This window comes from Leptodactylus fuscus, unplaced genomic scaffold (genome assembly GCF_031893055.1).
Source record: "Leptodactylus fuscus isolate aLepFus1 unplaced genomic scaffold, aLepFus1.hap2 HAP2_SCAFFOLD_291, whole genome shotgun sequence".
Lineage (NCBI taxonomy): Eukaryota > Metazoa > Chordata > Amphibia > Anura > Leptodactylidae > Leptodactylus > Leptodactylus fuscus.
Window position 1 is genome coordinate 30,608 of NW_027440314.1, and position 17,253 is coordinate 47,860.

The 17,253-nt window shown below is 51.8% G+C and overlaps 1 protein-coding gene across 2 annotated transcripts in view; it reads left to right on the plus strand.

Annotated features, from left to right (window-relative positions):
• LOC142187886 (uncharacterized) overlaps positions 1–17,253 on the plus strand; it is a 63,481-nt gene that overhangs the window by 16,201 nt on the left and 30,027 nt on the right. The window contains exons 1-2 of one of the 2 annotated variants that reach the window (XM_075261696.1): positions 5,005–5,016; positions 8,890–8,998. Coding sequence is in view for 1 of the 2 variants with exons in the window: in XM_075261695.1 (XP_075117796.1) it covers positions 8,890–8,998 (109 nt within the window). In the remaining variant the exon portion in view is untranslated. Of the gene's footprint in view, positions 1–5,004; positions 5,017–8,889; positions 8,999–17,253 lie in introns of those variants that run through there. The other variant, XM_075261695.1, reaches the window with a different exon arrangement.

The following is a 17,253-nucleotide window of genomic DNA, read 5'->3' on the forward strand; positions in this document are numbered from 1 at the left end:
GAGTCCTGGGGCACATCTATATAGGGGGTGGAGCTCGGCGCTCCTGCACTCATACATGTACCAGACAGTCAGCAGGTAGATGGCGCTGCTGAGTCCTGGGGTACATCTATATAGGGGGTGGAGCTCCTGCACTCATACATGTACCAGACAGTCAGCAGGTAGATGGCGCTGCTGAGTCCTGGGGCACATCTATATAGGGGGTGGAGCTCGCCGCTCCTGCACTCATACATGTACCAGACAGTCAGCAGGTAGATGGCGCTGCTGAGTCCTGGGGTACATCTATATAGGGGGTGGAGCTCCTGCACTCATACATGTACCAGACAGTCAGCAGGTAGATGGCGCTGCTGAGTCCTGGGGTACATCTATATAGGGGGTGGAGCTCGCCGCTCCTGTACTTATACATGTACCAGACAGTCAGCAGGTAGATGGCGCTGCTGAGTCCTGGGGTACATCTATATAGGGGGTGGAGCTCCTGCACTCATACATGTACCAGACAGTCAGCAGGTAGATGGCGCTGCTGAGTCCTGGGGTACATCTATATAGGGGGTGGAGCTCGCCGCTCCTGCACTCATACATGTACCAGACAGGCAGCAGGTAGATGGCGCTGCTGAGTCCTGGGGTACATCTATATAGGGGGTGGAGCTCCTGTACTCATACATGTACTAGACAGTCAGCAGGTAGGGGGCGCTGCTGAGTCCTGGGGTACATCTATATAGGGGGTGGAGCTCCTGCACTCATACATGTACCAGACAGTCAGCAGGAAGATGGCGCTGCTGAGTCCTGGGGCACATCTATATAGGGGGTGGAGCTCCTGCACTCATACATGTACCAGACAGTCAGCAGGAAGATGGCGCTGCTGAGTCCTGGGGCACATCTATATAGGGGGTGGAGCTCCTGCACTCATACATGTACCAGACATTCAGCAGGTAGATGGCGCTGCTGAGTCCTGGGGTACATCTATATAGGGGGTGGAGCTCCTGCACTCATACATGTACCAGACAGTCAGCAGGTAGATGGCGCTGCTGAGTCCTGGGGTACATCTATATAGGGGGTGGAGCTCCTGTACTCATACATGTACCAGACAGTCAGCAGGTAGATGGCGCTGCTGAGTCCTGGGGTACATCTATATAGGGGGTGGAGCTCGCCGCTCCTGTACTCATACATGTCCCAGACAGTCAGCAGGTAGATGGCGCTGCTGACTCCTGGGGTACATCTATATAGGGGGTGGAGCTCGCCGCTCCTGCACTCATACATGTACCAGACAGTCAGCAGGTAGGGGGCGCTGCTGAGTCCTGGGGTACATCTATATAGAGGGTGGAGCTCGCCGCTCCTGCACTCATACATGTAGCAGACAGTCAGCAGGTAGATGGCGCTGCTGAGTCCTGGGGTACATCTATATAGGGGGTGGAGCTCCTGCACTCATACATGTACCAGACAGCAGGTAGATGGCGCTGCTGAGTCCTGGGGTACATCTATATAGGGGGTGGAGCTCGCCGCTCCTGTACTCATACATGTACCAGACAGTCAGCAGGTAGGGGGCGCTGCTGAGTCCTGGGGTACATCTATATAGGGGGTGGAGCTCCTGTACTCATACATGTACCAGACAGTCAGCAGGTAGGGGGCGCTGCTGAGCCCTGGGGTACATCTATATAGGGGGTGGAGCTCCTGCACTCATACATGTACCAGACAGCAGGTAGATGGCGCTGCTGAGTCCTGGGGTACATCTATATAGGGGGTGGAGCTCGCCGCTCCTGTACTCATACATGTACCAGACAGTCAGCAGGTAGGGGGCGCTGCTGAGTCCTGGGGTACATCTATATAGGGGGTGGAGCTCCTGTACTCATACATGTCCCAGACAGTCATCAGGTAGATGGCGCTGCTGAGTCCTGGGGTACATCTATATAGGGGGTGGAGCTCCTGCACTCATACATGTACCAGACAGTCAGTAGGTAGATGGCGCTGCTGAGTCCTGGGGCACATCTATATAGGGGGTGGAGCTCCTGCACTCATACATGTACCAGACAGTCATCAGGTAGATGGCGCTGCTGAGTCCTGGGGTACATCTATATAGGGGGTGGAGCTCGCCGCTCCTGCACTCATACATGTACCAGACAGTGAGCAGGTAGATGGCGCTGCTGAGTCCTGGGGCACATCTATATAGGGGGTGGAGCTCCTGCACTCATACATGTACCAGACAGTCAGCAGGTAGATGGCGCTGCTGAGTCCTGGGGTACATCTATATAGGGGGTGGAGCTCCTGCACTCATACATGTACCAGACAGTCAGCAGGTAGATGGCGCTGCTGAGTCCTGCGGTACATCTATATAGGGGGTGGAGCTCGCCCCTCCTGCACTCATACATGTACCAGACAGTCAGCAGGTAGGGGGCGCTGCTGAGTCCTGGGGTACATCTATATAGGGGGTGGAGCTCCTGTACTCATACATGTACCAGACAGTCAGCAGGTAGATGGCGCTGCTGAGTCCTGGGGCACATCTATATAGAGGGTGGAGCTCCTGTACTCATACATGTACCAGACAGTCAGCAGGTAGATGGCGCTGCTGAGCCCTGGGGTACATCTATATAGGGGGTGGAGCTCCTGTACTCATACATGTACCAGACAGTCAGCAGGTAGATGGCGCTGCTGAGTCCTGGGGTACATCTATATAGGGGGTGGAGCTCCCGCTCCTGCACTCATACATGTCCCAGACAGTCAGCAGGTAGATGGCGCTGCTGAGTCCTGGGGTACATCTATATAGGGGGTGGAGCTCCTGCACTCATACATGTACCAGACAGTCAGCAGGTAGGGGGCGCTGCTGAGTCCTGGGGTACATCTATATAGGGGGTGGAGCTCGCCGCTCCTGTACTCATACATGTACCAGACAGTCAGCAGGTAGATGGCGCTGCTGAGTCCTGGGGTACATCTATATAGGGGGTGGAGCTCGCCGCTCCTGCACTCATACATGTACCAGACAGTGAGCAGGTAGATGGCGCTGCTGAGTCCTGGGGTACATCTATATAGGGGGTGGAGCTCCTGTACTCATACATGTCCCAGACAGTCAGCAGGTAGATGGCGCTGCTGAGTCCTGGGGTACATCTATATAGGGGGTGGAGCTCCTGCACTCATACATGTACCAGACAGTCAGCAGGTAGGGGGCGCTGCTGAGCCCTGGGGTACATCTATATAGGGGGTGGAGCTCCTGTACTCATACATGTACCAGACAGCAGGTAGATGGCGCTGCTGAGTCCTGGGGTACATCTATATAGGGGGTGGAGCTCCTGCACTCATACATGTACCAGACAGTCAGCAGGTAGATGGCGCTGCTGAGTCCTGGGGTACATCTATATAGGGGGTGGAGCTCGCCGCTCCTGTACTTATACATGTACCAGACAGTCAGCAGGTAGATGGCGCTGCTGAGTCCTGGGGCACATCTATATAGGGGGTGGAGCTCCTGTACTCATACATGTACCAGACAGTCAGCAGGTAGATGGCGCTGCTGAGTCCTGGGGCACATCTATATAGGGGGTGGAGCTCCTGTACTCATACATGTACCAGAAAGTCAGCAGTTAGATGGCGCTGCTGAGTCCTGGGGCACATCTATATAGGGGGTGAAGCTCCTGTACTCATACATGTACCAGACAGTCAGCAGGTAGATGGCGCTGCTGAGTCCTGGGGTACATCTATATAGGGGGTGGAGCTCTCCGCTCCTGCACTCATACATGTACCAGACAGTCAGCAGGTAGATGGCGCTGCTGAGTCCTGGGGTACATCTATATAGGGGGTGGAGCTCGCCGCTCCTGTACTCATACATGTCCCAGACAGTCAGCAGGTAGATGGCGCTGCTGAGTCCTGGGGTACATCTATATAGGGGGTGGAGCTCGCCGCTCCTGCACTCATACATGTACCAGACAGTCAGCAGGTAGGGGGCGCTGCTGAGTCCTGGGGTACATCTATATAGGGGGTGGAGCTCCTGCACTCGTACATGTACCAGACAGTCAGCAGGTAGATGGCGCTGCTGAGTCCTGGGGTACATCTATATAGAGGGTGGAGCTCGCCGCTCCTGCACTCATACATGTAGCAGACAGTCAGCAGGTAGATGGCGCTGCTGAGTCCTGGGGTACATCTATATAGGGGGTGGAGCTCGCCGCTCCTGTACTCATACATGTACCAGACAGTCAGCAGGTAGGGGGCGCTGCTGAGTCCTGGGGTACATCTATATAGGGGGTGGAGCTCCTGTACTCATACATGTACCAGACAGTCAGCAGGTAGGGGGCGCTGCTGAGTCCTGGGGCACATCTATATAGGGGGTGGAGCTCCTGCACTCATACATGTACCAGACAGTCAGCAGGTAGGGGGCGCTGCTGAGTCCTGGGGTACATCTATATAGGGGGTGGAGCTCCTGCACTCATACATGTACCAGACAGTCAGCAGGTAGGGGGCGCTGCTGAGTCCTGGGGTACATCTATATAGGGGGTGGAGCTCGTCGCTCCTGTACTCATACATGTACCAGACAGTCAGCAGGTAGGGGGCGCTGCTGAGTCCTGGGGTACATCTATATAGGGGGTGGAGCTCCTGTACTCATACATGTACTAGACAGTCAGCAGGTAGATGGCGCTGCTGAGTCCTGGGGTACATCTATATAGGGGGTGGAGCTCCTGCACTCATACATGTACCAGACAGTCAGCAGGTAGATAGCGCTGCTGAGTCCTGGGGCACATCTATATAGGGGGTGGAGCTCCTGCACTCATACATGTACCAGACAGTCAGCAGGTAGATGGCGCTGCTGAGTCCTGGGGTACATCTATATAGGGGGTGGAGCTCCTGTACTCATACATGTACCAGACAGTCAGCAGGTAGATGGCGCTGCTGAGTCCTGGGGTACATCTATATAGGGGGTGGAGCTCCTGCACTCATACATGTACCAGACAGTCAGCAGGTAGATGGCGCTGCTGAGTCCTGGGGTACATCTATATAGGGGGTGGAGCTCCTGTACTCATACATGTCCCAGACAGTCAGCAGGTAGGGGGCGCTGCTGAGTCCTGGGGTACATCTATATAGGGGGTGGAGCTCCTGCACTCATACATGTACCAGACAGTCATCAGGTAGATGGCGCTGCTGAGTCCTGGGGTACATCTATATAGGGGGTGGAGCTCCTGCACTCATACATGTACCAGACAGTCAGCAGGTAGATGGCGCTGCTGAGTCCTGGGGTACATCTATATAGGGGGTGGAGCTCGCCGCTCCTGCTCTCATACATGTACCAGACAGTCAGTAGGTAGATGGCGCTGCTGAGTCCTGGGGTACATCTATATAGGGGGTGGAGCTCCTGTACTCATACATGTACCAGACAGTCAGCAGGTAGATGGCGCTGCTGAGTCCTGGGGTACATCTATATAGGGGGTGGAGCTCGCCGCTCCTGCTCTCATACATGTACCAGACAGTCAGTAGGTAGATGGCGCTGCTGAGTCCTGGGGCACATCTATATAGGGGGTGGAGCTCCTGCACTCATACCTGTACCAAACAGTCAGCAGGTAGATGGCGCTGCTGAGTCCTGGGGTACATCTATATAGGGGGTGGAGCTCCTGCACTCATACATGTACCAGACAGTCAGCAGGTAGATGGCGCTGCTGAGTCCTGGGGTACATCTATATAGGGGGTGGAGCTCGCCGCTCCTGCACTTATACATGTACCAGACAGTCAGCAGGTAGATGGCGCTGCTGAGTCCTGGGGTACATCTATATAGGGGGTGGAGCTCCTGTACTCATACATGTACCAGACAGTCAGCAGGTAGATGGCGCTGCTGAGTCCTGGGGTACATCTATATAGGGGGTGGAGCTCGCCGCTCCTGCACTCATACATGTACCAGACAGTGAGCAGGTAGATGGCGCTGCTGAGTCCTGGGGTACATCTATATAGGGGGTGGAGCTCACTGCTCCTGCACTCATACATGTACCAGACAGTCAGCAGGTAGATGGCGCTGCTGAGTCTTGGGGTACATCTATATAGGGGGTGGAGCTCCTGCACTCATACATGTACCAGACAGTCAGCAGGTAGATGGCGCTGCTGAGTCCTGGGGTACATCTATATAGGGGGTGGAGCTCGCCGCTCCTGTACTCATACATGTACCAGACAGTCAGCAGGTAGATGGCGCTGCTGAGTCCGGGGGTACATCTATATAGGGGGTGGAGCTCCTGTACTCATACATGTACCAGACAGTCAGCAGGTAGATGGCGCTGCTGAGTCCTGGGGTACATCTATATAGGGGGTGGAGCTCGCCGCTCCTGCACTCATACATGTACCAGACAGGCAGCAGGTAGATGGCGCTGCTGAGTCCTGGGGTACATCTATATAGGGGGTGGAGCTCCTGTACTCATACATGTACCAGACAGTCAGCAGGTAGGGGGCGCTGCTGAGTCCTGGGGTACATCTATATAGGGGGTGGAGCTCCTGTACTCATACATGTCCCAGACAGTCATCAGGTAGATGGCGCTGCTGAGTCCTGGGGTACATCTATATAGGGGGTGGAGCTCCTGTACTCATACATGTACCAGACAGTCAGCAGGTAGATGGCGCTGCTGAGTCCTGGGGTACATCTATATAGGGGGTGGAGCTCCTGTACTCATACATGTACCAGACAGTCAGCAGGTAGATGGCGCTGCTGAGTCCTGGGGCACATCTATATAGGGGGTGGAGCTCCTGCACTCATACATGTACCAGACATTCAGCAGGTAGATGGCGCTGCTGAGTCCTGGGGCACATCTATATAGGGGGTGGAGCTCCTGCACTCATACATGTACCAGACAGTCAGCAGGTAGATGGCGCTGCTGAGTCCTGGGGCACATCTATATAGGGGGTGGAGCTCCTGCACTCATACATGTACCAGACAGCAGGTAGATGGCGCTGCTGAGTCCTGGGGTACATCTATATAGGGGGTGGAGCTCGCCGCTCCTGTACTCATACATGTACCAGACAGTCAGCAGGTAGGGGGCGCTGCTGAGTCCTGGCGTACATCTATATAGGGGGTGGAGCTCCTGTACTCATACATGTACCAGACAGTCAGCAGGTAGGGGGCGCTGCTGAGCCCTGGGGTACATCTATATAGGGGGTGGAGCTCCTGCACTCATACATGTACCAGACAGCAGGTAGATGGCGCTGCTGAGTCCTGGGGTACATCTATATAGGGGGTGGAGCTCGCCGCTCCTGTACTCATACATGTACCAGACAGTCAGCAGGTAGGGGGCGCTGCTGAGTCCTGGGGTACATCTATATAGGGGGTGGAGCTCCTGTACTCATACATGTCCCAGACAGTCATCAGGTAGATGGCGCTGCTGAGTCCTGGGGTACATCTATATAGGGGGTGGAGCTCGCCGCTCCTGTACTCATACATGTACCAGACAGTCAGCAGGTAGGGGGCGCTGCTGAGTCCTGGGGTACATCTATATAGGGGATGGAGCTCGCCGCTCCTGTACTCATACATGTACCAGACAGTCAGCAGGTAGATGGCGCTGCTGAGTCCTGGGGTACATCTATATAGGGGGTGGAGCTCCTGCACTCATACATGTACCAGACAGTCAGCAGGTAGATGGCGCTGCTGAGTCCTGGGGTACATCTATATAGGGGGTGGAGCTCCTGTACTCATACATGTCCCAGACAGTCATCAGGTAGATGGCGCTGCTGAGTCCTGGGGTACATCTATATAGGGGGTGGAGCTCCTGCACTCATACATGTACCAGACAGTCAGCAGGTAGATGGCGCTGCTGAGTCCTGGGGTACATCTATATAGGGGGTGGAGCTCCTGTACTCATACATGTCCCAGACAGTCATCAGGTAGATGGCGCTGCTGAGTCCTGGGGTACATCTATATAGGGGGTGGAGCTCGCCGCTCCTGTACTCATACATGTACCAGACAGTCAGCAGGTAGGGGGCGCTGCTGAGTCCTGGGGTACATCTATATAGGGGGTGGAGCTCCTGTACTCATACATGTACCAGACAGTCAGCAGGTAGGGGGCGCTGCTGAGCCCTGGGGTACATCTATATAGGGGGTGGAGCTCCTGCACTCATACATGTACCAGACAGCAGGTAGATGGCGCTGCTGAGTCCTGGGGTACATCTATATAGGGGGTGGAGCTCGCCGCTCCTGTACTCATACATGTACCAGACAGTCAGCAGGTAGGGGGCGCTGCTGAGTCCTGGGGTACATCTATATAGGGGGTGGAGCTCCTGTACTCATACATGTCCCAGACAGTCATCAGGTAGATGGCGCTGCTGAGTCCTGGGGTACATCTATATAGGGGGTGGAGCTCGCCGCTCCTGTACTCATACATGTACCAGACAGTCAGCAGGTAGGGGGCGCTGCTGAGTCCTGGGGTACATCTATATAGGGGATGGAGCTCGCCGCTCCTGTACTCATACATGTACCAGACAGCAGGTAGATGGCGCTGCTGAGTCCTGGGGTACATCTATATAGGGGGTGGAGCTCCTGCACTCATACATGTACCAGACAGTCAGCAGGTAGATGGCGCTGCTGAGTCCTGGGGTACATCTATATAGGGGGTGGAGCTCCTGTACTCATACATGTCCCAGACAGTCATCAGGTAGATGGCGCTGCTGAGTCCTGGGGTACATCTATATAGGGGGTGGAGCTCCTGCACTCATACATGTACCAGACAGTCAGCAGGTAGATGGCGCTGCTGAGTCCTGGGGTACATCTATATAGGGGGTGGAGCTCCTGTACTCATACATGTCCCAGACAGTCATCAGGTAGATGGCGCTGCTGAGTCCTGGGGTACATCTATATAGGGGGTGGAGCTCGCCGCTCCTTATGTTGATCTGTTAGATCTTCCTCCTGTATTTCTGATGTATTGGACTGAATTGTGACCTCTGACCAATCAGGGAGAAGATGTGACTGATATTAAAGCGGAGGCTGAAGAAGAGAGGCTGAGGGGCCATCACCTGTGTAAGAGGGAAGTGGAGGAGGAGACTCCGGGAGGTGTCACCACAGGTACGGTATAGTGTACGGTATAGTGAGTAGGGGAGATTGCGGGAGGTGTTAGCACAGGTACGGTATAGTGTACGGTATAGTGAGTAGGGGAGATTGCGGGAGGTGTTAGCACAGGTACGGTATAGTGAGTATAGGAGATTGCGGGAGGTGTTAGCACAGGTACGGTATAGTGTACGGTATAGTGAGTAGAGGAGATTGCGGGAGGTGTTACTATAGGTACGGTATAGTGTACAGTATAGTGAGTAGGGGAGATTGCGGGAGTTGTTACTATAGGTACGGTATAGTGTACGGTATAGTGAGTAGGGGAGATTGCGGGAGTTGTTACTATAGGTACGGTATAGTGTACGGTATAGTGAGTAGAGGAGATTACGGGAGGTGTTACCACAGGTACGGTATAATGAGTAGAGGAGATTGCGGGAGGTGTTACCACAGGTACGGTATAGTGTACGGTATAGTGATTAGGGGAGATTGTGGGAGGTGTCACCACAGGTACGGTATAGTGAGTAGAAGAGACTCAGTGAGGTGTTAGCACAGGTACGGTATAGTGTACGGTATAGTGAGTAGAGGAGATTGCGGGAGGTGTTAGCACAGGTACGGTATAGTGTACGGTATAGTGAGTAGAGGAGACTGCGGGAGGTGTTACCACAGGTACGGTATAGTGTACAGTATAGTGAGTAGAGGAGATTGCGGGAGGTGTTAGCACAGGTTCGGTATAATGAGTAGAGGAGATTGCGGGAGGTGTTACCACAGGTACGGTATAGTGTACGGTATAGTGAGTAGAGGAGACTGCGGGAGGTGTTAGCACAGGTACGGTATAGTGTATGGTATAGTGAGTAGAGGAGACTGCGGGAGGTGTTACCACAGGTACGGTATAGTGTACGGTATAGTGAGTAGAGGAGATTACGGGAGGTGTTACCACAGGTACGGTATAATGAGTAGAGGAGATTGCGGGAGGTGTTACCACAGGTACGGTATAGTGTACGGTATAGTGAGTAGAGGAGATTGCGGGAGGTGTCACCACAGGTACGGTATAGTGTACGGTATAGTGAGTAGAGGAGATTGCGGGAGGTGTCACCACAGGTACGGTATAGTGTACGGTATAGTGAGTAGAGGAGATTGCGGGAGGTGTTACTATAGGTACGGTATAGTGTACGGTATAGTGAGTAGGGGAGATTGCGGGAGGTGTTACCACAGGTACGGTATAGTGTACGGTATAGTGAGTAGGGGAGATTGCGGGAGGTGTTACCACAGGTACGGTATAGTGTACGGTATAGTGAGTAGAGGAGATATCGGGAGGTGTTAGCACAGGTACGGTATAGTGTACGGTATAGTGAGTAGGGGAGATTGCGGGAGTTGTTACTATAGGTACGGTATAGTGTACGGTATAGTGAGTAGAGGAGATTGCGGGAGTTGTTACTATAGGTACGGTATAGTGTACGGTATAGTGAGTAGAGGAGATTGCGGGAGGTGTTACCACAGGTACGGTATAGTGTACGGTATAGTGAGTAGAGGAGATTGCGGGAGGTGTTACCACAGGTACGGTATAGTGTACGGTATAGTGAGTAGAGGAGATTGCGGGAGGTGTTACCACAGGTACGGTATAGTGTACGGTATAGTGAGTAGGGGAGATTGCGGGAGGTGTTAGCACAGGTACGGTATAGTGTACGGTATAGTGAGTAGAGGAGATTGCGGGAGGTGTTACCACAGGTACGGTATAGTGTACAGTATAGTGAGTAGGGGAGATTGCGGGAGGTGTTAGCACAGGTACGGTATAGTGTACGGTATAGTGAGTAGAGGAGATTGCGGGAGGTGTTACCACAGGTACGGTATAGTGTACGGTATAGTGAGTAGGGGAGATTGCGGGAGGTGTTAGCACAGGTACGGTATAGTGTACGGTATAGTGAGTAGGGGAGATTGCGGGAGTTGTTACTATAGGTACGGTATAGTGTACGGTATAGTGAGTAGAGGAGATTGCGGGAGGTGTTAGCACAGGTACGGTATAGTGTACGGTATAGTGAGTAGAGGAGATTGCGGGAGGTGTTAGCACAGGTACGGTATAGTGTACGGTATAGTGAGTAGAGGAGATTGCGGGAGGTGTTAGCACAGGTACGGTATAGTGTACGGTATAGTGAGTAGAGGAGATTGCGGGAGGTGTTACCACAGGTACGGTATAGTGTACAGTATAGTGAGTAGGGGAGATTGCGGGAGGTGTTAGCACAGGTACGGTATAGTGTACAGTATAGTGAGTAGAGGAGATTGCGGGAGGTGTTACCACAGGTACGGTATAGTGTACAGTATAGTGAGTAGGGGAGATTGCGGGAGGTGTTAGCACAGGTACGGTATAGTGTACGGTATAGTGAGTAGAGGAGATTGCGGGAGGTGTTACCACAGGTACGGTATAGTGTACGGTATAGTGAGTAGGGGAGATTGCGGGAGGTGTTACCACAGGTACGGTATAGTGTACGGTATAGTGAGTAGGGGAGATTGCGGGAGTTGTTACTATAGGTACGGTATAGTGTACGGTATAGTGAGTAGAGGAGATTGCGGGAGGTGTTACCACAGGTACGGTATAGTGTACGGTATAGTGAGTAGAGGAGATTGCGGGAGGTGTTACCACAGGTACGGTATAATGAGTAGAGGAGATTGCGGGAGGTGTTACCACAGGTACGGTATAGTGTACGGTATAGTGATTAGGGGAGATTGTGGGAGGTGTCACCACAGGTACGGTATAGTGTACGGTATAGTGAGTAGAGGAGATTGCGGGAGTTGTTACTATAGGTACGGTATACTGTACGGTATAGTGAGTAGAGGAGATTGCGGGAGGTGTTAGCACAGGTACGGTATAGTGTACGGTATAGTGAGTAGAGGAGATTGCGGGAGGTGTTAGCACAGGTACGGTATAGTGTACGGTATAGTGAGTAGAGGAGATTACGGGAGGTGTTACCACAGGTACGGTATAATGAGTAGAGGAGATTGCGGGAGGTGTTACCACAGGTACGGTATAGTGTACGGTATAGTGAGTAGAGGAGATTGCGGGAGGTGTTAGCACAGGTACGGTATAGTGTACGGTATAGTGAGTAGAGGAGATTGCGGGAGGTGTTAGCACAGGTACGGTATAGTGTACGGTATAGTGAGTAGGGGAGATTGCGGGAGGTGTTAGCACAGGTACGGTATAGTGTACGGTATAGTGAGTAGAGGAGATTGTGGGAGGTGTCACCACAGGTACGGTATAGTGTACGGTATAGTGAGTAGAGGAGACTGCGGGAGGTGTTAGCACAGGTACGGTATAGTGTACGGTATAGTGAGTAGAGGAGATTGTGGGAGGTGTCACCACAGGTACGGTATAGTGTACGGTATAGTGAGTAGAGGAGATTGCGGGAGGTGTCACCACAGGTACGGTATAGTGAGTAGGGGAGATTGCGGGAGGTGTTACCACAGGTACGGTATAGTGTACGGTATAGTGAGTAGGGGAGATTGCGGGAGGTGTTAGCACAGGTACGGTATAGTGTACGGTATAGTGAGTAGAGGAGACTCAGTGATGTGTTACCACAGGTACGGTATAGTGTACAGTATAGTGAGTAGAGGAGATTGCGGGAGGTGTTACCACAGGTACGGTATAGTGTACGGTATAGTGAGTAGAGGAGATTGCGGGAGGTGTTAGCACAGGTACGGTATAGTGTACGGTATAGTGAGTAGAGGAGATTGCGGGAGGTGTTAGCACAGGTACGGTATAGTGTACAGTATAGTGTGTAGAGGAGATTGCGGGAGGTGTTACTATAGGTACGGTATAGTGTACGGTATAGTGAGTAGAGGAGATTGCGGGAGGTGTCACCACAGGTACGGTATAGTGTACGGTATAGTGAGTAGAGGAGATTGCGGGAGGTGTCACCACAGGTACGGTATAGTGTGCGGTATAGTGAGTAGGGGAGATTGCGGGAGGTGTTAGCACAGGTACGGTATAGTGTACGGTATAGTGAGTAGGGGAGATTGCGGGAGTTGTTACTATAGGTACGGTATACTGTACGGTATAGTGAGTAGAGGAGATTGCGGGAGGTGTTAGCACAGGTACGGTATAGTGTACGGTATAGTGAGTAGGGGAGATTGCGGGAGTTGTTACTATAGGTACGGTATAGTGTACAGTATAGTGAGTAGGGGAGATTGCGGGAGGTGTTAGCACAGGTACGGTATAGTGTACAGTATAGTGAGTAGGGGAGATTGCGGGAGGTGTTAGCACAGGCACGGTATAGTGTACGGTATAGTGAGTAGAGGAGATTGCGGGAGGTGTTAGCACAGGTACGGTATAGTGTATGGTATAGTGAGTAGGGGAGATTGCGGGAGGTGTTACCACAGGTACGGTATAGTGTACGGTATAGTGAGTAGGGGAGATTGCGGGAGGTGTTACTATAGGTACGGTATAGTGTACGGTATAGTGAGTAGAGGAGATTGCGGGAGGTGTCACCACAGGTACGGTATAGTGTGCGGTATAGTGAGTAGGGGAGATTGCGGGAGTTGTTACTATAGGTACGGTATAGTGTACAGTATAGTGAGTAGAGGAGATTGCGGGAGGTGTTAGCACAGGTACGGTATAGTGTACGGTATAGTGAGTAGAGGAGATTGCGGGAGGTGTTAGCACAGGTACGGTATAGTGTACGGTATAGTGAGTAGAGGAGATTGCGGGAGGTGTTACCACAGGTACGGTATAGTGTACGGTATAGTGAGTAGGGGAGATTGCGGGAGGTGTTACTATAGGTACGGTATAGTGTACGGTATAGTGAGTAGAGGAGATTGCGGGAGGTGTCACCACAGGTACGGTATAGTGTGTGGTATAGTGAGTAGGGGAGATTGCGGGAGTTGTTACTATAGGTACGGTATAGTGTACAGTATAGTGAGTAGAGGAGATTGCGGGAGGTGTTAGCACAGGTACGGTATAGTGTACGGTATAGTGAGTAGAGGAGATTGCGGGAGGTGTTAGCACAGGTACGGTATAGTGTACGGTATAGTGAGTAGGGGAGATTGCGGGAGGTGTCACCACAGGTACGGTATAGTGTACGGTATAGTGAGTAGGGGAGATTGCGGGAGGTGTTAGCACAGGTACGGTATAGTGTACGGTATAGTGAGTAGAGGAGATTGCGGGAGGTGTTAGCACAGGTACGGTATAGTGTACGGTATAGTGAGTAGAGGAGATTGCGGGAGGTGTTAGCACAGGTACAGTATAGTGTACGGTATAGTGAGTAGTGGAGATTGCGGGAGGTGTTAGCACAGGTACGGTATAGTGTATGGTATAGTGAGTAGAGGAGATTGCGGGAGGTGTTACTATAGTTACGGTATAGTGTACAGTATAGTGAGTAGGGGAGATTGCGGGAGGTGTTAGCACAGGTACAGTATAGTGTACGGTATAGTGAGTAGGGGAGATTGCGGGAGGTGTTAGCACAGGTACGGTATAGTGTACGGTATAGTGAGTAGGGGAGATTGCGGGAGGTGTTAGCACAGGTACGGTATAGTGTATGGTATAGTGAGTAGAGGAGATTGCGGGAGGTGTTAGCACAGGTACGGTATAGTGTACGGTATAGTGAGTAGGGGAGATTGCGGGAGGTGTTACCACAGGTACGGTATAGTGTACGGTATAGTGAGTAGGGGAGATTGCGGGAGGTGTTAGCACAGGTACGGTATAGTGTACAGTATAGTGAGTAGAGGAGATTGCGGGAGGTGTTAGCACAGGTACGGTATAGTGTACGGTATAGTGAGTAGGGGAGATTGCGGGAGGTGTTAGCACAGGTACGGTATAGTGTACGGTATAGTGAGTAGAGGAGATTGCGGGAGGTGTTAGCACAGGTACGGTATAGTGTACGGTATAGTGAGTAGGGGAGATTGCGGGAGGTGTTACCACAGGTACGGTATAGTGTATGGTATAGTGAGTAGAGGAGATTGCGGGAGGTGTTAGCACAGGTACGGTATAGTGTACGGTATAGTGTACGGTATAGTCGTCCGCTGTGTGTAAGAGCTGAGGGAGCTGTGAATGGACAGAGAATTTCTCGCCGCGCTCTCCTCTGGATTCTGTCATGTCCACAAGGTTCCGCAGCAGTTTTCTATATCTGTAATAAACCGCTGCACTTGTGACCGGGGTCGGAGAATACGCAGATTAACCCTTTACCTGTGCGCAGTCATGCCTATAACCCTTCCATATGTCTGATCAGAGAATTGCCTTGTTCTCCACTGATCGGCCCTTTTGCTCCCTCCATTATTCCTTTTGCTGACTTTCACTCTGAAATCTCTGCCATATCTTTTATGCCACAGACGGCGGATCGCATGTATTACATGACGTGTATGGAAAGGACGGAGGGGGTCCTAAGGTTTGGGCTGTGATGGGTTTATTGACATGAATACAGGTCAGCAGTATTAACCCCTTCCCAACCTCCACCCCAATGCTACAGCAGGTGTTGGGACTTTGGGGTGTTGCCCTGGCCGTCCTGCCACCCGTACTGTGGCTGTTGGGTGTAGTGACGTCTCAGCCTGCACAGACAAGCTCAGCTTTCCAGAACTGATGGAATATACTGAGGCAGGTAAGTTATTGACCAGGATCCAACCCCGCACCATTTCCTTGTGCTGAAGACGTGTGGCCTGAATGTGTGGCTTGAGAAGAGCTTTCCTGTGAGTAGACACGAGGGCCGGCAGACTTTATCCCCCGGCTTTGTATCCAGACCCTTCAGACTAGATGGACATCGGCATTCCTAGCGGGCGCGATGTATTTCTCCCACTCCGTCCCCATTGGATTCTGTTCTTGTTGGAGCAGATGGGACATCATACAGAGCAGTACATAGGAGAAAAGTTCCAGCAAATCCAAGATGAATATGTACATGGGAAGAATATTGTGCAGGGGCCGAGGCCGAAGACTTTGCACTGCAGAGAGATGAGACTTCCTCCAGATGTTTAGCTAGTTGTGTTGCTTGTACAAATGGGCCCTGAAAAACCAGTTATTCCTGAATTGTATAAGATAAGTCCCCTTGAGTTTGTGAGTGAGAGCTAGAACAACAAAAATCTTCATGAAGACTCCCAAAGGGAAGGCCCTGGAGGTGCTGGCTAGTGATCGCTCGGCTGACTTGTCCTCTGATGCCTTCTGTGGAAAAGGAGAATGTCAACTTGGAGAAGCCATGAGATTTTGGATGTAGAAGATTGTTCCGGACAGCTTTTAGAGAGTCCATTTTTAATTTCTGGTAGTCCTTGTTGGACTGTCCACTGTTGACCTCTCATACCAGCTGACGCTTCTGAGATTACCCTTGAAATTTAGGGGATGTCCTCATAGAGAGACAAAAATCCCCTGTCTGCTTTTCTTGGGCTACGGAAACGAAAACTCCCTTGTGATTGGTTTTCACCTCTGGAATCTGACCTAACTGAAGGCCAAACAAATGTTCTGCTTGGAAAGACAACAAGCAAAAATGGTTTTGAGAGGAGATCACATCTCAGGGTCTCTTCTCACTGAGTTTTTTGCAGGCAGATTTTAATGCGGAATCAAAATCCATTGACTTCAATGGGAGCCGCTCGCTTTGTTTTTCCGCTAGCTAGTAGCAGAGAAAAGAAGTGACATGACCGATCTTGCTGTGGATTCCGTGGCATCCGTGGCTCGAGACTCGCTCCTATTTAGGTCCATTCATTTGGGCCTAAACTGGAGCCGATGCCGCGACGGAATTCTGATGCTGCATCGGCATCCTATTGCGGCTAACCACATCAAGGTTTGTTACCTTTTCCGCCATGTGAACATACCCTTACTGTTGTAGCCACAAAGGCCACCTGATTGTATTAAGAGCCAAGAGATTTGGAGGAGACCTTGAATGTATCTAGAAGAAAGTCGCCCCTGAAATCCGCCCTTATCCGTAAGATGGGGAATGGAGAATCCTTTATCTTGGGATACTGTCTTGGATATCTTTGTCCACCTGACTGATAAGAATTCCTAAAGCAGGGGTCAACCTTTTTTTTTTTGTCTGGGGTGCCAGCAATACTTGTAAGAACGTCGGCCTATATGAAAGTTACAGAATGAAACCTCTTGGTCAGTTAAACTTACAACTCTGTGGGATCTTTTTTTTTTTTCAAAATGGTGGATATGAATTTCGTCTGAGCTTGAGGTTACTTTCTGCAGTAAGGCGTCATTGTGGGGGGCAGAGGATGCCCCTCTCACAATCCAGCTTTTTTGTTCAAGAAATCCAAATAAGGCTTTCCAGCCTTATTGAAATGAATGAAGACAAGTGTCGCTTCCCTCTTCT